The sequence below is a fragment of the Salvelinus alpinus genome, chromosome 4 (assembly GCF_045679555.1).
Source record: "Salvelinus alpinus chromosome 4, SLU_Salpinus.1, whole genome shotgun sequence".
Taxonomy (NCBI): Eukaryota; Metazoa; Chordata; class Actinopteri; order Salmoniformes; family Salmonidae; genus Salvelinus; species Salvelinus alpinus.
Window position 1 is genome coordinate 50,610,301 of NC_092089.1, and position 22,171 is coordinate 50,632,471.

Sequence of the window (22,171 nt, forward strand, 5' to 3'; positions counted from 1 at the left end):
TCAGTGGCTTCATTAGCTATTGTTGCTGATGCGTGTATGGTTGAATCATCAGCATACCCCACCCACTGGGGAGCCAGATCCACCCAATCACCCAAATATATTTTTATGTCCTTTACTTGTCAGTGTTCCTAACAGGACATTATTTGTCTTTTTACCTAAACATGCAAACACCACCAGGTAGAATTCATAGCAAGCATTGCACTTCGTTAGTAAGATTTTATGTTTTTTTTGTAACATAAACTGAATTATGTTCTCTCAGCCTCATTGCAAAATGTGTAGCATAGCATAAAATGAGCATAAAAATGCACATTTTCCTCTGCCCCATGGCAAAATGTGTAGAATTACAGGAAATGAGCTTTAAAACAGCAACATTTTCTATCAGTCTCATAGCAAAATGTGTAGAATCGCATAAAATTAGCTATAAAACAACAAATTTATCTCTACCACATAGCAATATTTCTGCAGGCTCACCCGCCAACGAATTTCTGCCTACACCACTACGTAGTCAGCAGAGGTCGTAGAAGAGCCTCTCTAAATCCAACAGTTAATCTGGGCTAGACATTGGGCGAGTTCGTTTCGCATGCCCGGTGCCCTTGGTGAGTAGATATTTCAGTTAAGGACCAATGGAATGGTCTAAAATGTAAAGACTACGCCGACCGGGTGGTTCTTGACCCGGTCGGCGTAGTCTTTACATTTTAGACCATTCCATTGGCCACGCAAAACGAAATCGCGCATTGCAACCGGGGATATGGGAGGGGTTAAAGGCGTGTAGAGATTATGGAACAGTTCAAGGAATGTCACTGGAAACGGGGGCGAGACGAGACGCACCTGGGGAATTTGCAGGAACAGAGCTGCACTGTCTATGAAGGGTATTCAACACTGGAATATGCGTTCTTGAATATTTGGGGAAATGTATACCACCGAACGCAGGCGTATGAGCCTGCACGAGGTTAAGAGAAAGGATCCTGTTTGGGTATCAGCTGGAAGTTTATGGCAGGACCCTTTGGCTATTGAACTCAGCACCTCGAATAAACACATTATTTCCCCCCGGAGCCGGACTAGGGCTGTTGCTGTTGCATACATTGTCACTGAGGATGCATCCCTGCCACAGACGGAAGAGAATTTGTCACTGAAGTCCGTGAAAGAAGCCTGCGCGGATACACACGCGGTGTTCAAAACCATTCCTTTCGAGAGAATATCGCTTGGGACGACTGACATTCTTGATATATTCTACAATGCAGGCAAGTATAGTCATGCCTACTGTCAGTAAGGCATTGGCCACACCACACTACTTCATTCTTCTGAAGTGTTGTTGGCCAAAAAGTTGGTGTGTGTTCTGCACACACAGGTATTTTAAGTGCGTACCTGCGCTGCACGGGTGTTTTCGTTTTTCGACACCCAATTTGGCCTTTCTCTTTTGACAGATGTGGCAGTGGTGGAAATGAGTGATACTTACTGCCAGCAGTCCCTCTTCTATCACCTGGGCGTAAGAGAGAGCTTCAGCATGACCAATAACATCATCCTGTATTGTTACAAGCAGGACAGCGACCTGCAAGCACTCAAGGTACACCCAGGGCATTGTGAGAGTTTACAATTATTAAATAATTGACGAAGGGACCAAGTTGGCCTTTTGCCAGCTCACTTTGGGGGAAAATTGGGTTGTAAACAGATTTTAGGGTGTGACATTTTGGAAGAAGTAGGCTACAGTGCCATAAAGATGTCCCTTCCATTGCCACAACAATCCCACCACCAGTTGCTTAATATTGCCAAAAACTACTGCTGTACTTTAAAAAATATATTTTTAGCCCTGATTTCTCTGATATAAGTTGATCCTAGGGTTGTTTTATAAGTTGAATTGCAGTCTCTTATGGGTTTATAGGTCAATGGATTTCCTTAGACCTTTCAAGCGGATGTGTGTGTTTAGTAGATATCTGTGTTTAAAGCAGCTCTGCTATTAGAGCATGATACCACTCTGGTATGGATAAGGTACCAAGGTGAGTATTCCATTATCATTATCCTCAAGCAGGCATATGACAATGGAACAGTGTTCATAACCTCATTTATGTTTATTAAGCTTTTGCCAAGATGTAATTAAGCAAAAACATTTCCTAATATTTGAACACATGTTAATACAGTGGTACCAACGTGAATATTGTATATGTTTCTGTTTGCTAGTAGTGTGCCGGGGTTTGGTCATCATATGTTTATGTATGCTGCATATAGATAACGCTTGTGTGTGTGTGAGCTTGTATATTAATGCCCGTATGTGTGTCTTCCCTCAGGAGCAGTGTGGGAGCTACACGTTCATCCCGTATGTGGTGTTGCCACAGGGCAAGGTGTTTGCCTGCGACGCGACCCTCTTAAACGGCATCAAAGAACTGATGCAGCCAAGCTTCCAACTGGAAGCCCTCCTCACCCCACTGGTAGAGAGGCTCATTCAACTGCTGGATAATGTGCACGTTCATGCCAGGTCAGCATGTCATGCTACCCACACTGCATGTCTAATTATTCCCTTATGACTCCCTCGTTGTGTTTTTCACTTAGTTTTGCTCAACCAAACTGCTTGGTTTGATAGCTTGGCTGGGTGGGAGAATAGCAGCAAATAAAGTACAAGGTTAAGCTTGGAAATGTCTAGACTGCCCAACTGCAAATGTCTTTCAGTTAGACATGAGCTATTATCAGTCATTTGTGCTATGTACAATATATGCCTCTGGGTCAAGAGCAGTTTCAGGGGCTAAGTGCCTTGCTTAAGGGTACAACTGTCTCTCTTATTAGTGAGTACTTCCGGGAGTCCATCCGGCATGAGATCCGCACAGCCCGGGAACGCTTCAGTGGCCAGGATTTGAGTCAGGAGCTGGGCCGCATCCAGAAGCGCCTTGACACGGTGGAGCTGCTCAGCCCAGACATCATCATGAACTTACTGCTGTCGTACCGGGATGTCCAGGTGGGCTTAGCTATGGGAGTGAGGGACCTGGATCATGTTTATTAGGTTACATTGTAGCAAAGCTTTGTGTAATGGAAAATGAGCGCTTCTTATTGGACAAGTCCAGGTAGTTCCTACTATTTGGTGCCTAATGAACATGACCGAGGGCTCAGTGGTACTGTGTTTGCCAGTGTCAAGACTGCCCTTATTTATGTTATGCTGGCTGTTGTTTGGGCAGTACATTTTTGGGCATGGGCTCACTTTTATGGCTGTGGAATGCTTTTGTGGCGTTTTAAACAGAGAATCGGCGATATGACGTTACCACGAGCAGAAGGATGAACCACACATGTTGAAGATAAGCGTGATGCAAGACAGTTCACTCACACAGAGTAACTGCTGCAATGTGATAGCTGCAGGACCACAATAGCTGAGAAGTTTAGCCTCGTGCTCATACTTTTAGTTGTGGAAATTGGCCCAACTCTGCAGTTTACTACATGCATCGCTGAATCTACCTTTTAAAACCTGTGTGTTGGTGTGGCGGATCTACAGTCTGCATGACAGTTGCCTGTTTTTGCATGACGGTTGCCTGTTTTTGCATGAGGGTTGCCTTCATTGAAACATTCATGCTCTTTGTCTTGCGAACACAAAGACCAATTATAAAGGGGATTGAATGCTAACAATGATTAGATGGCAGCCCTCCATGGTCATTCTAAGTAAAAATAAACTCATCTTATCGGGGGTCTCAGTTGTAGGCAAGAACACTGTCTAGTAGGGGTTGGCTGATATTATGATAGTATTGGATATCGAAGCTGATTGACAGCCATCGTTGATGGTGATGACATCGTGACGTGACAGACAATGTATAGCCTATTTCAACTTGATTGGCACCACGCAGTAAAGAGCTGCCCGGGCAACCCACAGCAGGGCTATGCCAAGTGGCCTATTTCTTTGCTATAGCCTGCATAACCTATTTCAATAAATATGTTATAAACAATTTATAGAATGCAAAAGAACAATGTAGACAGAGCTAAGATTTTCACCAAAGCAGCACAAAATGTCCTGTCAGAAACATATATATTTTTTCTCTGTGTCGGGTGATCTGGGCATATAGCCGAAGCCTATACATTTTTTTTTATAGCGGACAATCCGGTGTCTAATTATTTTAAAAGCCTCATTTTGTATTTTCTCTCCATTTGATATGAATATGACATCCGTTTTTATGCATGCTGGCTTTCTCCCGCCTCCTCCTGCTGTACTACTTCCTGATCAAACAATACATTTATTTAACAGAGTTCTCAGACAGTTTCAAGTTGTTTTTGAATAACTTAACATGATAGGCCTAAGGTAATAATGAGAGGTAGAACAAACAATAGCAAGATAGAAAAATAGAATTAGTAGTTTGAACAAACCTTAGAGTTGAGCAAAGCTTAGTCTGAAATAAATGATTAATCCCTCCTACTTGCTGTTGCGAACCAAATGGCCAAAAGCCAAATCCTACTAATGAAAAAAAGCTTATCAAAAACATTAAGACAAGTTAACATTATAAAAGATATTTCCCAAGTAGGCCATTTTAATAAAGTGTTTAATGTCCTAAAGTTGCAGCTTTCAAATGGAAACAATTGTGAAAGTCAGAATATATAGGTGATTTTCTAATACAGATTTATTTTGAATGGCAACTATTACAGGCAACAGGAAGTGAAATTGTGCAAACAATATTTTGGTGGAAAAATGAAGTCAAAAGGAAACTAACAGCTGAGCCAAGCTTATGAAAGAAATGATGTGTAGAGTAGGCCTATTTCAATAGCCTATTATTAGCCATGTACAGAACCTACCTACAACGTATAGAAGCCTAGGCCTAATAAGAGAGGAAGATTAGTCAAAAATGCGAATCATTGAATAATTATCCAGTTCTGGGGACAGCAGAGTTGCGTGCTCTGCAGCCAGGCCATTCATTATTTACTAACCATAATATATCACAGCCCACGAGGCTGTCTTACGTGTCGACACACACACTTATTTTATGCCACACCTCCAATAGAGAGAAATAGGCTACTAAAATATATTTTTAGCAGTCTTTTTAGTGTCCATTTTTTAATTGTATTTATTTTAAATATATACAAATATACAGCACCTGTTACAAGTTTGGACACACCTACTCATTCCTGGGTTTTTCTTTATTATAACTTTTTTCTACATTGTAGAATAATAGTGAAGACATCAAACATATTAAATGACACATATGGAATCATGTAGTAACTAAAATAAGTGTTCAACAAATCAAAATATATTAGAGATTCTTCAAAGTAGCCACCCTCTGCCTTGATAACAGCTTTGTACACTCTTGGCATTCTCTCAACCAGCTTCATGAGGTAGTCACCTGGAATGCATTTCAATTAACAGGTGTGCCTTGTTAAGTTAATTTGTGGAATTTCTTTCCTTCTTAATGCGTTTGAGCCAATCAGTTGTGTTGTGACAAGGAATGGGTGATATACAAAAGATAGCCCTATTTGGTAAAAGACCAACTCCATATTATGACAAGAACAGCTCAAATAAGCAAAGAGAAATGACAGTCCATCATTACTTTAAGACATGAAGGTCAGTCAATCTGGAAAATTTCAAGAACTTTGAAAGTTTCTTCAAGTGCAGTCGCAAAAACCATCAAGCGCTATGATGAAACTGGCTCTCATGAGGACCGCCACAGGAAAGGACGACCCAGAGTTACCTCTGCTGCAGAGGATAAGTTCATTAGAGTTACCAGCCTCAGAAATTGCAGCCCAAATAAATGCTTCAGAGTTCAAGTAACAGACACATCTCAACATCAACTGTTCAGAGGAGACTGTATGAATCAGGCCTTCAAGCTGCAAAGAAACCACTACTAAAGGACACCAATAAGAAGAAAAGACTTGCTTGGGCCAAGAAACATGAGCAAGGACATTAGACCGGTGGAAATCTGTCCTTTGGTCTGATGAGTCCAAATTGAAGATTTTTGGTTCGAACTGTCTTTGAGACGCGGAGTAGGTGAACAGATGATCTCCACATGTGTGGTTCCCACCGTGAAGCATGGAGGAGGAGGTGTGATGGGGTGCTTTGCTGGTGACACTGTCAGTGATTTATTTATAATTTCAAGGCACACTTAACCAACATGGCTACCACAGCATTCTGCAGCGATACGCCATCCCATCTGGTTTGCGCTTAGTGGGACTATCATTTGTTTTTCAACAGGACAATGACCCAACACAACTCCAGACTGTGTAAGGGCAATTTTGCCAAGAAGCAGAGTGATGGAGTGCTGCATCAGATGACCTGGCCTCCACAATCACCCGAGCTCAACCCAATTGAGGTGGTTTGGGATGAGTTGGACCGCAGAGTGAAGGAAAAGCAGCATATGTGGGAACTCCTTCAAGCATTCCAGGTTAAGCTGGTTGAGAGAATGCCAAGAGTGTGCAAAGCTGTCATCAAGGCAACGGGTGGGTACTTTGAAGAATCTCAAATATATTTTGATTTGTTGAACACTTATTTTGGTTACTACATGATTCCATATGTGTCATTTAATAGTTTTGATGTCTTCACTATTATTCTACAATGTAGAACAAAGTTATAATAAAGAAAAACTCTTGAATGAGTAGGTGTGTCCAAACTTTTGACTGGCACTGTATATATTTTTGGCTTGGCAAATAGGGGGATATTCATTTTATGTCACCATTTTGTTTATGGCTACTTAATCAAGATAGAACAAAGGTTGACGTCGCCCAACCCAACAAGTACTGCAGGGGTTAAAGTAAATCAATTTGAATGAGGACCTTCACTCTGTATGTCAATTTAAAGAATATTAAAGGTGTCTGCAGCCATGCCTAATATATAATTCATTGAAATCAGAGATGTTATTATAATGTTGATAAAGGGTTTGCTGTAATCGAGTCCTCTTTCTGACTTCAGGACTACGATGCCATTATCAAACTGGTAGAGACTCTGAACAACTTGCCCATGTGCTTGGTGGCTGCCCAGCAGAATATCAAATTTCACTACATATTTGCTTTAAACAGGTACCATTGTTCCTCCACTTGTGTATTGCTCACATATTCTGTTTGACTATAGTCTTTCACCTTATATAATAGAAGGAAATAATGTGTATACAACACTAAATGGGTTAAAGCCTTCCCCTGTTTTAACACTTAATTAGTGGGCTTTCTGAAAGCACACTACTGTTTTTCCCCCATCTTTATTATTTTAGACAGCTTGAAGCAAGCACACAGTTTCATCAAGAAATTTACCCGACACTTTTAACTTGCAGCACGACACAGGCTGTTGATTCTGAGGATTCCATCTGTCATAATGTTTCCTAATCTTTGACCTTCAGGAGGAATCGTCCAGGTGACCGTGCCAAGGCCCTGGAGGTGATTCTGCCCATTGTGGAGTCAGGTGGCAGGGTGGCGTCGGACGTGCACTGCCTCTGCGGCCGTATCTACAAAGACATGTTCATGAGCTCTGGCTTTAAAGACCATCGCAGTCGAGACCAGGCCTGCTACTGGTGAGACACCATTACAGTATCCATATTAGTACAGCAGTTTGGACTTGTAATTCGTCCTAATATGCACACCGTAGACACAGCATCCCTTCACTCACTCCAGTCAAGTCCTCCTTACTAGGGCTCTACATCAGTCTGTTATGTTATCCCTTTGAGTTCCCTCCATCCTTTCTGTTACACTTTACTTGAGTCCTCTGTCATAAAGGCTGCATAACACTGTTAGAATTAAGACATAGCAGATGGCATAAACAGTCACGACACACCTGATACTATATGATACGCCGTTATTAAACAAATCATTGCTTAGGTCAGCTCATTGACTGGGCAGCAATATGTATTAATGAATCAGTTTTAATCTCCCTTCGTGGATTCTCCCCCAGGTACGGCAAAGCCTTCAAGACAGAGCCAACCCTTCACTCCGGCATCAACAACGTTGTCCTCTTGATGGCTGCCGGCCACGAATTTGACACCTCCATCGAGCTGCGGAAAATAGGTACATTATTCACACCGACACTCCACTGCCCTGGATCAGTAGCCTGTCAAAGGGAACTTTTGTGTTCATGTTTTGTTTTGTTTAATTGCTTAAGTAAACTACAATTGCCTTATTTTATTTATCCATGTCTGTGATCAACCGAGTGTGGGCTAATTGTTGGTGCAGTCTTAAACCCTGCCAATCACTGTCATCATTGCTAACAGCCTGCATAAAGACACTAAATAATTACACCCGTACATTATTTATCAATGCATGTCACTGTTATTCTATTTGGGCTTCTGTGCCATGTCATGTCTCTTTTTCTTTTGTTACATTTCGATGCCATACTGTTAGCCTGAAAAAAAATATAAATATAATAATAATATTCTCACTATCTAACATGTGTGTCTGTCTGCGCCCGTCTGTGTTTGTGTTTGTTGTGTGTGTGTATCCAGGCGTGACCCTGAGCAGCCTCCTGGGGAGGAAGGGCAGCTTGGAGAAGATGCAGGACTACTGGGACGTAGGCTTCTACCTGGGAGCCAGCATCCTGGCTAACGAACACAGGAAGGTCATCGAGGCTTCAGAGAAACTCTACCGGCTCAATGCACCCATGTGGTGAGAGGAGTCACAGTTCATGTCAAATCCTATGGTCATTGTCACTGCAAACATTCGAGACAGGACAAACAGATCTGGGACCAGGCAGGCATTCTTGATTTGAAATATATGAGCATATCATTCTAACAGATTGAAATCTAACTTTATTTGTCACATGCGCCGAATAGAACAAGTGTAGACTTTACCGTGAAATGCTTACTTACAAGCCCTTAACCAACAGTGCAGTTCAAGAAGAGTTCAAAAAGAAAATATTTCCGAAGTAGACTAAAATAAAAAGTAACACAATAAGAATAACAATAACGGGGCTATATACAGCAGGCACCGGTACCGAGTCAGTGTGTGGGGGTACAGGTTAGTTGAGGTAATTTGTACATGTAGGTGGGGGTGAAGTGACTATGCATAAATAATAAACAGCCAGTAGCAGCAGTGTACAAAAGGGAGGGGGGTGGTGTCAATGTAAATTGCCGGGTGGCGATTAAAAAAAAAATTGTTCAGCAGTCTTATGGCTTGGGGGTAGAAGCTGTTGAGGAGCCTTTTGGTCCTAGACTTGGCACTCCCGTACCGCTTACCGTACGGTAGCAGAGAAAACAGTCTATAACTTGGGTGACTATAGTCTCTGACAATTTTATGGGCTTTCCTCTGACACCGCCTATTATATAGGTCCTGGATGGCAGGAAGCTTGGCCCCAGTGATGTACTCAATAACACTGATGTTATATGAACCTTGTTTTTGAGATTGAGATGATTAGAAACCAGAATGAGAGGGCACATTTCAAAATATCTTATTAAAGGGCCCGCACAGTCATTCGGATTACCATGTAAAATAGCCTTATTTTTTTTCTCTCAATTTAAAAATGCTCAGAATTTGAGAATTCACTTTTTCTCTTATGTCTAACTATCAGTAAGGCTGAAAAGATGGGCTGAGTGGGCAGGGAGCTAATAGGCTGAGTGGAGGAGAGCTCACCTTGACTGACATTTCTTTGAAATATTTATGTAAAGCAACTTGGATGTAATGAGCAGTGTCGTGTCTGGCTATCATTAAAGGTGTAGACTGTTATTTTACCAAATCAATTCTCTAATTATTATTACGTGATTCAACTAATCATGTACATTTAATTAACTAGGAAGTCGGGGCACCACGGAAAATCTTCAGATTACAAAATTATAATTTGTGGCCGCTGACTAGTGAAACTTTACAGGGAATACATGTCTCTCAAATTAAAGGTTAACATCACATTACATCATTTCACAAATAGTTTCATCTTTACTTATTCACTTTATACAAGAATTAGATGCAAACCTCCATAACTGAGGCACTTGTCTTTTCATGAGGTCACAAACATGAAACAAAACGGGCCGGGTCGTAGCTGGCTTCTCCACCGACCGTCTACACATTCTCCAAAATAGGAATATTGTTCCATTCTCAAATTCTGGGACGTAGTAGAATTGGGCGGGAGAATCCGTTTTTCTTACTGTGAAACTCTCTCTCAATTGCATGGTCAGGGAGAGTCTCTGTGGTATTTACGACCTGGGGCAATAAAACCTGGGTTTAGGAGAGTGAGAGAAAGAGAGGGGGAAGCCATGATCTACACCCAGAAAGGGCCACGTCATGACAGCAGTGTTGCAGTGAGATCATGAAGATAGCTAGCTTGTTCATCTTGTAGCTAGTTCATCTTGGACAATTTCAGTTGAAACTGGACAGGGTGAGGTCTGGCTATGCCTCATAAAATATATATATATGTTGACTGCCAGACCATGTTCATAAACCATGACTATCAATGATGTCAAAATCTCCCATTTGCCATGTCTCTTCTGTTGCAGTTTGCAGCAGCACTGACAGATATATTACATGACAACTGCGTCTGAATTTTGAATGACACTTCCCCCCTTTTTGTTCCATGATGGCTGAAGAACTAGCTAGCCAGTAACTAGCAAACACCAGACACAGATGAAAGGGGAAACCTATAATTTTTTTTGCCATAGATGAATACGAGAAACCTGGAATCTGATGTCACCCTGCAGTCAAGTTTTGGCACCAGTAGACTAGCTAGCTATGTAAACCACACCCCTCTGCAAACACACCTTCTGTGCTGATGGTTATGAGGCGGTACTTATTTAGATTAGGTAAGAGAATAAGACATTACCATTGGTATATTCAAATTAAGGCTTTATGTGATGTCACACAAATCCCTAAATAATCCCACCATCTGAATTCAAGTTTTTGACCCGGGGAGGGGACCAGTAACTTTATGCTCAGACTTGATCAATGTACCAGCAACAGTCATTTTTCTTACTTTGGTCATCCAACTCTGATCTGGCTTCATCCAAATATCATCCATTTGATGAAAAACATGATTTTATGCGGGACCTTTAATGTTAAAGATACTGTCCATTTAGGGGACCCCTTTCCCCTAAGAAAAATATTGGTATGGCCTCTTTAAGGTCAATGTCAATGTCTCTATAAGGTCAACTTTATTTTGATTTTCAAATACTTATTCGCATCTTTCTTTTGAGGTATGTGGGCTCGGTCATGGAGACGTTCATCTTGTATCGTCAGTTCACCAAGCCCCCGGAGGTGAAACCGTCTAAACAGGAGACTGTGGACTTCTGGATGGAGCTGATGCTGCAAGCCTGCAAGCCCACTGTTTCCACTGACCGCTGCCCAGTAAGACCTCACCACAGCTCCCAGTACATTCAGCTTTATTTAGTTAGTGTCTTGTCCGCTGCCAAGACACTCTGTCAGACTCCAGTACTCCCAGTTCCTCAAACCCACATTGCTTTGTGAGATCTCAATAGATTATCTCTGTCTTGTATATAACAGTTCTGGCCATTCAAATGCAGAGCAGTAAAAAATATTTGCTTTAACATCTATTTTAACTGCACCGTCATGGTTAGATAATTGCTAATGAAGTTGGCACTTGGCGTCACCCTGCCGGGATAGTTTGTCACGTTGACAATGTACAGTGCCTTTCTGCAGCGAAAGTATTTAGAAAAGTAACCTTTTAATGCTAAACCATTGCCGTTCGTCAGGTTCTGATCCTGGAGCAGACCAAAGTGCTCCAGCCCACCATAGTGTGTGTGAGTGAGGAGGACGACAGCTGCACGGTTCGGCTCAACCACATCACACCCCTGAAGGTACAGACCATGTTTGGCATGACAATGACCATAAGAGTTGGCTAATACAGTACAAGCAGATCTGGGACCAGGTAAACAGACCCCTATCGCCTTGTAGATATTTAACTACTGAGTTCTACTGTACAGGTCTACAGTTTTCAACCTGTCAATACATTGAAAATGGTAGTTCAGGAATGGTGTGAGACAGAATGGTGTGTTTAACTAGAATAGGCGTGGAGTGTTTTCTTAACAGCACCACGTCAGTGATGGGAAAGAAGACACGCCTAATGAGGAAGCGCGCGCCCGCGAGTGTGTGCAGTCACGTGCATACTTTGTGTGTGTTTAGACTGTTGAGTGAGCATTTTGACAGTCTGCCATGTCTTCCCTTCCATAGAAAGGCCAGAAAGCCCAGTGGACTTTCCCAGCCTCGCAAATCCGGGGAGTGAGGTATGGTAACTGACAGTACAGAGTGTGCTAACATTTGATGTGTGTGGGTGTGTGGTGTTCAAGCCTTCAAGCCTCATCATCAGGGCTAGTCTACCAGACCTAGGTTGAAATACTATTTGAAATATTTCAGCGTTTGTTTTAGCCTGCCTGGAGTTCCAGATGGGCGGAGTTTGCAGGTTTGCGACTACTCTATTGGTTCCATTGTGCTCAGTCAAGCCCGGCTAAAGTATTTGAAAGGATTTCAAATAGTATTTGAACCCAGGTTGCGGTCTACTGAGTCTAAACACTTTAACTGTCTGGCGGATTTGGCCACTGGCCATCAGGGTGTTTTTGTCTGTGCTGTTTTCAAAGACTGGGATTGGATATGTGTGTGTGTGTCCGTGTCTATTTGGCTGTGGAGGTCACTGTGTACTTTACCCTTGTTTTGCTTACCGAACTGCCTCCAGGGCAGTAGGTAGATTTATTTTATTTCAGTTTGTATTTGCAACACTATCACCCGGTGGCTTGAAACCTATCAGTATTTCAATCTATACGAGATACAAAGAAGAAAACAAATTCTCTGAATTGCAGAGCCACGTATTGAATGTGTTATTATTGCCTTTTCTTGTCTTGATTCATATTCCTTTAACTTTGTTTGCCTGCATTGCTATTTTGAGAATACTTGTTGTTATTTCATTGTGATGCCGCTGTTCGCTTTGAAGTGTTGTGTAGCTCCTAATCCCCCTCTTTAACCTTTTGACCTGTTCAGTGTTTCCAAGTTTGACGAGCGTAGCTGCTTCCTGTATGTCCTGGAGAACTCGGATGACTTCCAACTCTGCTTTCCCAGCGAGCTGCACTGTAAAGGGTGAGTCGCACACACATACAAACACACTTGTACACAGACACACGCTCACGCACGCACAAACACACACCAAAAGACAGCCTTTACCCCAGCTGTCTAGCAGGAACTGGTGTAACAACCAACCATATCAACCAATGATTCATTCCCCACATAAAACGTACATACAGATTGGGCCTGTTCATTCAACCATTATCACATTATTTGATTGCGTTGACATGACAACTGTTAATGTTTATTTTACTCTGGCATATGGAAATAGAGCCTGCTTCTCTCTCCCCTTTCTGTGTGGATTGATAGGTGTATGCATTTTACATTGTGTGCTAATACAGTACATTATTATCTAGGTGTTGTGTATTGGGATACAGTAAATACCCAGTGTTATCCAAGACTTTCTGAGAAGGAAGGAAATGGGAAGTGGTTTTCATAGTAGTATTTGCGGAAACAGTGAAAGGCAAATAACTGGCAATCGAAAGGTCCCCTTTAATATGTCATGACATATAAGATTGATAACAGTGCTGTGTACTGAATTTGTTTGTGTGTGTTTCAGCAGGTCTTATCTATGATTTGCCTGTGAGGTCCATGAATATATGACTGTCTTTCCATATGATTTAGTTTCTTGTGTGTGCTGTTTCTCCATCAGGTTCTGTGAGCTGGTCAACTCTCTCCTAAGCCAGGCAGAAGCCCCAGTGGAGTACCCCAGCGAGCTCACTGGAAGATTACTGGAGGTCAGCTAGGCTCTTTCTCAGTTCATCTTTCCTCGATTTCCTCTTTTCTTGCTTCCTTCTGAAAACGCATTGGAAACCAGGGTTCGAGGGGAGAGACATTGGACCTTCTCCTCCAATACGGTTGAAAGGGAGGTGAGGAGAAAGGATTCAAGGACTTGCGGAGAGACAAATTGAGATAGGGCCATAGAAGCCTAGAATCCTCCCTCTCGAGGCTGCTTTTCTGTTTTTGACCCCCCTTCTACCCTACCAGTACACAAACAAGCCCTGTCATGATGGGGTCAAAAGGTGAAAAGTTTCCCTTAACCGCTCCCCAATGGTTAACCTATTCCCGACCCCTCATTTTTGTGTGTTAAGTTCCTGGTATTCACAGAACATTGGATTCAGTCCAGCATGTCACTCCAGCAAACCTGGGTTCAAATACAATTTGAAATAGTATTTCAGTTCACTGCAGTTCAGAGCAGCAAAAGGTTTCTAAATTAGCATATTTTCCCATTGCTTCGCACTCTCACTCAACCTTTTCTGTTGTGGTTGCCTGTGAAATTCTTTACAATATTTCTAACCTACACACTCAAACACTTTTTTTTAATGAACCACACACACATTTAGTTTCACACCCGTCTTCCTGTTGAATTAAACCTTCTCCCTTACCTCCTGCAGTTTATCTATGAGACCAGCGAAAACGGAGACAAGGTGGTTCTGGGTAAAGGAACCTATGGTGTGGTGTATGCTGGGAGGGACCTGAGCAACCAAGTCCGCATCGCCATCAAGGAGATCCCAGAGAAAGACAGAACGTATGGAAAACACATTTCCTCTTTTTTTTTTTTTTTTTTTTGCATGGTCCCAGATCTGTTTTTGCTGTATTGTCAAACAATGAACATACTTGTTGACACGACAGCACAAACAGATCTGGGACCTGGCTACATTTCCTCCTTTTCCCCCCTTTTTTCCCCCCTGGTCCCAGATCTGTTTTTGCTGTATTGTCAAACAATGACCATACTTGTTGTCACGACGAAACAGATCTGGGACCAGGCTACTTTTCTTTGCACATTATACCATAAATCCCAATTATTATTTGAGCCTAATATGTATAATATATTATATAATTGTGAGCGAAACGATTCACGATTAATGATGAGAATAATGAATGTGCATATGTTTTCCTCAACATTCCAAATGTGTAATGTTTGTCCAGTATCCCCATAGCTACACCGGAATCTACTCCCTGAAGAGATGGATGTCTATTTAGATTTCCCCGTTCCTTGTTTACGAGCCTTCGACCTCGACTAAGAGCTTAGCCCCACAGTTCAAGAAATGTTAATACTTAGTTCCTCTGCAGAACTAATGGCCACATAGGCCAAAGCAGCACATGACGGGTGCTTGTAAAGCTCTCATCATATTCATACAGTATGTATGGGTCACAGCTACACCATGTCAGCACAACTGCAAGATTAGTGGGAATTTTGTTGTTTTTCAATGACAGCACAGCTAGCACTAACATTGTTTATGTTTTGTAGCAATGTTGTTATAACGGCAGAGGAACACTGTCCCATTTGCTAATGCTATGCTAATCTAGTGCCAATGCTAACTGTTGGTTCTCTCCCCATCTGTGTGTGAATCTCAGTTACTCCCAGCCTCTGCATGAGGAGATAGCGCTGCACAAGAGGCTGAAGCACAGGAACATCGTTCAGTACCTGGGCTCTATGAGTCAGGACGGCTTCATCAAGATCTTTATGGAGGAGGTTCCTGGAGGTACAGAGCATAGAAATAGAATCTATTTCATTCTATATTAAATCTCATTCTGTTTCTATGGTCCCATAAACCAGGTCACATAGAACCAGTTTATTCAGTGTTCTAATTTCAATTTTTGTGCCTGTCTACTACAAATTAGTAGTCTTTAGATCACTCCTTCACTCAGTATGTACAGTATTCATTCATTCTCTCACTGACGGAAGTTTTGGTAATTGTATACTGTCCTGCTTTAACTTTTAAACTGCCGTACAACTAATTTCAGTCTTCACTTCTCAGTTTTTGTGTGTCTCTCTACTACTCATTCTCCTTCCTTCAATCTCTGTCTACCACTCACACACTCTGGTACTGTATTCTCTCATCAATACTTTACCTATTGCTCATCTTTCTCTGCTCCCCTAATTATGAAACTGTCACATGTGCCGAATACAATAGGTGTAGACTTGACTGTGAAATGCTTCATTACAAACCTTTTCCCAGCAATGCAGAGTTAAAAAATAATACCAAAAAAATTACAATTAAATAGCATAAAAGGAAATGTTAACACAATAAAATAACAATAATGAGGCTATATACAGAGACCTCAGCCCAATACATTTAAACTCAGTTTTTCACAATTCCTGACATTTAATCCTTGTAAAAATTCCCTGTCTTAGGTCAGTTAGGATCACCACTTTATTTTAAGAATGTGAAATGTCAGAATAATAGTAGAGAGAATGATTTATTTTAGCTTTTATTTATTTCATCACATTCCCAGTGGGTCAGAAGTTTACATACACTCAATTAGTATTTGGTAGCATTGCCTTTAAATTGTTTAACTTGGGTCAAATGTTTCGGGTAGCCTTCCACAAGCTTCCCACAATAAGTTGGGTGAATTTTGGCCCATTCCTCCTGACAGAGCTGGTGTAACTGAGTCAGGTTTGTAGGCCTCCTTGCTCGCACACGCTTTTTCAGTTCTGCCCACAAATTTTCTATGGGATTGAGGTCAGGGCTTTGTGATGGCCACTCCAATACCTTGACTTTGTTGTCCTTACGCCTTTTTGCCACAACTTTGGAAGTATGCTTGGGGTCATTGTCCATTTGGAAGACCCATTTACGACCGAGCTTTAACTTCCTGACTGATGTCTTGAGACGTTGCTTCAATATATCCACATAATTGTCTTGTCTCATGATGCCATCTATTTTGTGAAGTGCAGCAAATGGGTCTTGCAGCAAAGCACCCCCACAACATGATGCTGCCACCCCCGTGCTTCACGGTTGGGATGGTGTTCTTCGGCTTGCAAGCATCGCCCTTTTTTCCTCCAAACATAACGATGGTCATTATGGCCAAACAGTTCTATTTTTGTTTCATCAGACCAGAGAACATTTCTCCAAAAAGTACAATCTTTGTCCCCATGTGCAGTTGCAACCCGTAGTCTGGCTTTTTTTATGGCGGTTTTGGAGCAGTGGCTTCTTCCTTGCTGAGCGGCCTTTCAGGTTATGTCGATATAGGATTCGTTTTACTGTGAATATAGATACTTTTGTACCTGTTTCCTCCAGCATCTTCACAAGGTCCTTTGCTGTTGTTCTGGGACTGATTTGCACTTTTCGCACCAAAGTACGTTCATCTCTAGGAGACAGAACGCGTCTCCTTCCTGAGTGGTATGACGGCTGTGTGGTCCCATGGTGTTTATAGTTGCGTGCTATTGTTTGTACAGATGAACGTGATACCTTCAGGCGTTTGGAAATTGCTCCCAAGGATGAACCAGACTTGTGGAGGTCTACAATTTTTTTCTCTGAGGTCTTGGCTGATTTCGTTTGATTTTCCCATGATGTCAAGCAAAGAGGCACTGAGTTTGAAGTAGGCCTTGAAATACATCCACAGGTACACCTCCAATTGACTCAAATTATGTCAATTAGCCTATCAGAAGCTTCTAAAGCCATGACATCATTTTTCTGGAATTTTCCAAGCTGTTTAAAGGCACAGTCAACTTAGTGTATGTAAACTTCTGACCCACTGGAATTGTGATTAAGTGAAATAATTTGTCTGTAAACAATTGTTGGAAAAATTACTTGTCATGCGCAAAGTAGATGTCCTAACCGACTTGCCAAAACTATAGTTAGTTATAAAGACATTTGTGGAGTGGTTGAAAAACGAGTTTTAATGACTCCAACCTAAGTGCATACGCACAAGCCGTTAACATTTAGGCTAGCTCAGCTATCGTTAATTGAAATAGCAAACGTTAGTGAGCATGCTAATCATGCATGGCGAACTATTTTCGTTTTCATACTTTTATAAAATGTGATTAACTAGTATCATAATCCATTTTGGTACACTTATGTTTTAGATTACTTTATAATAAATTACGTGTAGGTGTAAGCACGTGTACTTTTCATTTACCCGGGCTAGTTTATTGTTCAGTCCACGTGAGCCTGGTGCTGTAGTTAAAAGTATAAAGTATTTTGACTAAGTTTTATTTTCTTAGTCCTGTAAGAGATTAAAGCTAAACACTATATTAATGGTTATATGTCAGGTTTTATGATTATTGATTCAGTTCCACCAAGGATGGCGAGCCGCCCGAATCCAGGACATAAATAAGAAGATTTGCATGTGAAGATTTATTTTCCTTGGTGAACACTGAATTTGCACTGCCATACTATGGTGTGGTAGCATTTTTTTTGCAAGACGTCATTGCATCGTACATTGCATCGTACATTGTAGTGGGATTGTTATAAGCACATGCTACACTTAAAAAACTTAGTGTTTATTGATAGGCACAGTTACTCATATTTGATTCCATCTCATATTGGGTTATGTCAGTATTTGTGAATTGGTTTGTGTTTTCTGTGGATTCATGTTTATTGTATTGCTATTGAATTTTGAACATTGTCATCTGAGAGATTCTCAGATAAAGATAGAGTTGGGTGCACCCTAGTAAACTATAGGCCGGATATATGCCCAATATCTAAGTCTGTAGTACCATTGATGTATTTCATTCATATTGAGCTCATTGTACAAATTTCACATATCAATATTTACTCAAGGTGAATCATTTTTTGTAAGTATTTTTATTTACAAAATACAAGCAGGCATTCTTATCCTAAATTATTCAGTTGTGCAGTTTATTTCTCCCTACTGCTCCAGTAGCGAACCTAACTGATCCAATAGAGTTTAAGCTTAAACATACAGTAGCCCAGAGTGTTAAGCAATTGTTACAGTAGGGATGGTGGCAGGTTTTTTCCAGACGTGACGCTTGGTATTCAGGCCAAAGAGTTCAATCTTGGTTTCATCAGACCAGATAATCTTGTTTCTCATGGTCTGAGAGTGCTTTAGGTGCCTTTTGGCAAACTCCAAGCAGGCTGTCATGTGCCTTTTACTGAGGAGTGGCTTCCGTCTGGCCACTCCACCAATCAGGCCTTTATGGTAGAGTGCTGCAGAGATGGTTGTCCCATCTCCACAGACGAACTCTGGAACTCTGTCAGTGACCATTGGGTTCTTGGTCACCTCCCTGACCAATGCCCTTCTACCCCATTGCTGTTTGGTCGGGCGGCCAGCTCTGGGAGGAGTCTTGGTCGTTCCAAACTTCTTCCATTTAAGAATGATGGAGGGCACTGTATTCTTGGACTTTCAATGCTGCAGATATTTTGTTAGTACCTTTCCCCAGATCTGTGCCTCGACACAATTCTGTCTCAGAGCTCTACGGACAATTCCTTTGACCTCATGGCTTGGTTTCCGATGCACTGTCAACTGTGGGACATTATTTAGACAGGTTTGTGCCTTTCCAAATCATGTCCAATCAATTGAATTTACCACAGGTGGACTCCAATCAAGTTGTAGAAACATCTCAAGGATGATTAATGGAAATAAGATGCACCTGAGTTCAATTTCGAGTCTCATAGCAAAGGGTCTGAATACTAATGGCAATAATGTATTTTTTTTAATACATTTGCAAACATGTCTTACCCTGTTTTCGCTTTGTCAATATGGGGTATTGTGTGTAGATTGATGTGGGGGGAAAATGTAATCCATTTTAGAATAAGGCTGTAACTTAAAAAAATGTGGAAAAAGTCAAGGGGTCTGAATACTTTCTGAATGCACTGTAAAAAGGATGGTACAAATCCCTACACTTTCAGCTACATACTGTTGTGAAGGCTTAGTGAAACCCACTGGAATATTACAAAATGATCGTATTTTAGTTTCCAGGAAGTCTGGAGGTCTTTTGTGTGTGTCTACATGTGTGTGTAACTCTGTGCAATAGCTACAGGCAGGATATCACACAGGATGTGTGGGTGTTTCCAGTATCCCAGCGATAGAGGAAAAATTGATTTCACAATGCAATCAAGTCTCTGATGTACCAGTGTTAAAGAAAGTGAAAATACTTGTTTTATTTCAGCTTCCGACATTTTATCATTGTGAATATTCTGGGCCTTTTTTCCCAGAGCCTTCGTAGCGTTAAGATCATCGTTAGAACCTTCTTACCATGTATCTTTAGTAGCCGAGGTGTTTCCCAGTTCCTTCGTTAGTAACGTGGCACATCTAGTGATCCAGACCACTCGTAGTACAGCCAAAGTGCATCATTAGGTGCTTTTTCCCCCCCTTTCGCATCACTTTATTCACAGAAGATCTTTGCTAAACACAGCATAAACATCTAGATTTTTTTCTGTCTGACTGTGATGACTGTTATCTTCAGAACTAAGTTTACTATAAATACAACAAGTGAAGAATAAAATGATGCATGGAATGAAAACCGAGATGACCGCATTAAAAGATGCATAGCCTACATGGGCTATTTCCATCAATTGAGTTCTATTTTTCGACTAGGCTATTTTCTTTTTTTTGTTGCTTAAAAGTGTTTCATGATATGTGACAACGTGGTCAATAATGTGCCCAATCTGTGATGTAGTGCATTATTGTTGGGTAAGCATAATTAGCTGTTGCAGCCGTCGGTGGTAATATCTCTAGGCGCTGATCCTTGGTCAGTATTGTGGAATCGTTTTAATGTTAAGATTTCAGTGGAGAAATCTGACCTGAAAGCAGCGCTGCTTTTCTTTTGATCCTATCAGTGTCGACACGTGGTATAACAACGCACTAAGCGAACGTTCTCTTTACGTGGTTGTCTGGGAAACACTTACGAGTTGGCTCGTAAATAACGATGCGTCTGGTACGTCATCGTCTGCGTCTGGTACGTCAACGCTTAAGTTGCATCGCAACTGGGGAACGAGGCCCAGAGGTGTTGCGAATCCTAAATTGAATCCCTTGCGTATCTAACTGTAACCCATTCCAATGTCATCTCTCCCATGTAGGAAGCTTGTCCTCTCTCTTGCGTTCCAAATGGGGACCCCTGAAAGACAACGAGGCCACTGTCATTTTCTACACCAAGCAGATCCTTGAAGGGCTTAAGTATCTCCATGACCACCAGATAGTCCACAGAGACATCAAGGTGAGGTGTCCGCAAGGATACCGTTTGTTGCTGCTAAATAAATGTTCAAAAAAGTACCAATGCCGCAGCAGATTTTAATTCACACAGTCAGAGCTGGTTGTGTTGGAGAGAAACAGGAAGGGACTTCCTGGACTTAAGAAACGGTCCTTTTATTATTTCCATTTCAAAACGTTTTGCTACTTTGTGCGCTACTGAGCATGAACCTGGTGTATGTTGCTTACTCAACTACTAATGTGTTACCATGTTTTATGGGGAAAGTGTATCCAGTGGAATAGAGGTATTGATTTTTCAAAGCCGATATTGATCAATCGGACGATTAAACAAAAACAAAAATAATAGTAATTTAAAAAAAATATATATATATATTTGTAATAATGACAATTACAACAATACTGAATTAACAATGAACACTTTTATTTTAACTTAATATAACTTAATATAATACAAAATCTATTTAGTCTCAAACAAATAATGAAACATGTTCAATTTGGTTTAAATAATGCAAAAACACAGTGTTGGAGAAGAAAAAGTGCAATATGTGCCATGTAAAAAAGCTAACGTTTAAGTTCCTTGCTCAGAACATGAGAACATATGAAAGCTGGTGGTTTTAGGTTGTAGTTATTATAGGAATTATGACGCGCCGACTACTTCTCTCTATACCATTTGTATTTCATATACCTTTGACTATTGGATGTTCTTATAGGCACTTTAGTATTGCCAGCCTAATCTCGGGAGTTGATAGGCATGAAGTCATAAACAGCGCTGTGCTTCAAGCATTGCTAAGAGCTGCTGGCAAACGCAATAGTGTCCCTTTTGAATGAATGCTTACGAGCCTGCTGCTGCCTACCACGGCTCAGACTGCTATATCAAATCATAGACTTAATTATAATATAATAAACACAGAAATACAAGCCTTTGGTCATTAATATGGTCAAATGTGGAAACTTTCATTTCGAAAACAAAACGTTTATTCTTTCAGTAAAATACGGAACCGTTACATATTTTATTGAATGGGTGGCAACCCTAAGTCTGAATATTGCTGTTACATTGCACAACCTTCAATGTTATGTCATAATTATGTAAAATTCGGGCAAATTAGTGTACAGTTCGCAATGAGCCAGGCGGCCCAAACTGTTGCATATACCCTGACTCTGCTTGCACTGAACGCAAGAGAAGTGACACAATTTCCCTACTTAATATTGCCTGCTAACATGAATTTCTTTTAACTAAATATGCAGGTTTAAAAAATATATACTTCTGTGTATTGATTTTAAGAAAGACATTGATGTTTATGGTAGGGTACATTTGTGCAAAGATTGTGCTTTTTTTTCGGCAATGTGCTTT

General features: G+C 41.1%; 1 protein-coding gene across 1 annotated transcript in view; it reads left to right on the top strand.

Moving 5' to 3' along the window:
* Window positions 1–679: 679 nt before the first annotated feature.
* The window catches only part of LOC139573877 (mitogen-activated protein kinase kinase kinase 5-like), a 29,333-nt gene continuing 7,841 nt past the window's right edge, over window positions 680–22,171 (top strand). Inside the window, exons 1-16 of the mRNA XM_071397815.1 lie at window positions 680–1,241; window positions 1,425–1,564; window positions 2,283–2,470; window positions 2,776–2,944; window positions 6,860–6,966; window positions 7,281–7,451; window positions 7,829–7,941; window positions 8,376–8,535; window positions 11,049–11,199; window positions 11,565–11,669; window positions 12,043–12,095; window positions 12,844–12,939; window positions 13,577–13,661; window positions 14,319–14,452; window positions 15,283–15,410; window positions 20,691–20,827. Coding sequence (XP_071253916.1) covers window positions 911–1,241; window positions 1,425–1,564; window positions 2,283–2,470; window positions 2,776–2,944; window positions 6,860–6,966; window positions 7,281–7,451; window positions 7,829–7,941; window positions 8,376–8,535; window positions 11,049–11,199; window positions 11,565–11,669; window positions 12,043–12,095; window positions 12,844–12,939; window positions 13,577–13,661; window positions 14,319–14,452; window positions 15,283–15,410; window positions 20,691–20,827 — 2,268 coding nt within the window. The 5' untranslated portion in view covers window positions 680–910. The remainder of the gene's footprint in view (window positions 1,242–1,424; window positions 1,565–2,282; window positions 2,471–2,775; window positions 2,945–6,859; window positions 6,967–7,280; window positions 7,452–7,828; window positions 7,942–8,375; window positions 8,536–11,048; window positions 11,200–11,564; window positions 11,670–12,042; window positions 12,096–12,843; window positions 12,940–13,576; window positions 13,662–14,318; window positions 14,453–15,282; window positions 15,411–20,690; window positions 20,828–22,171) is intronic.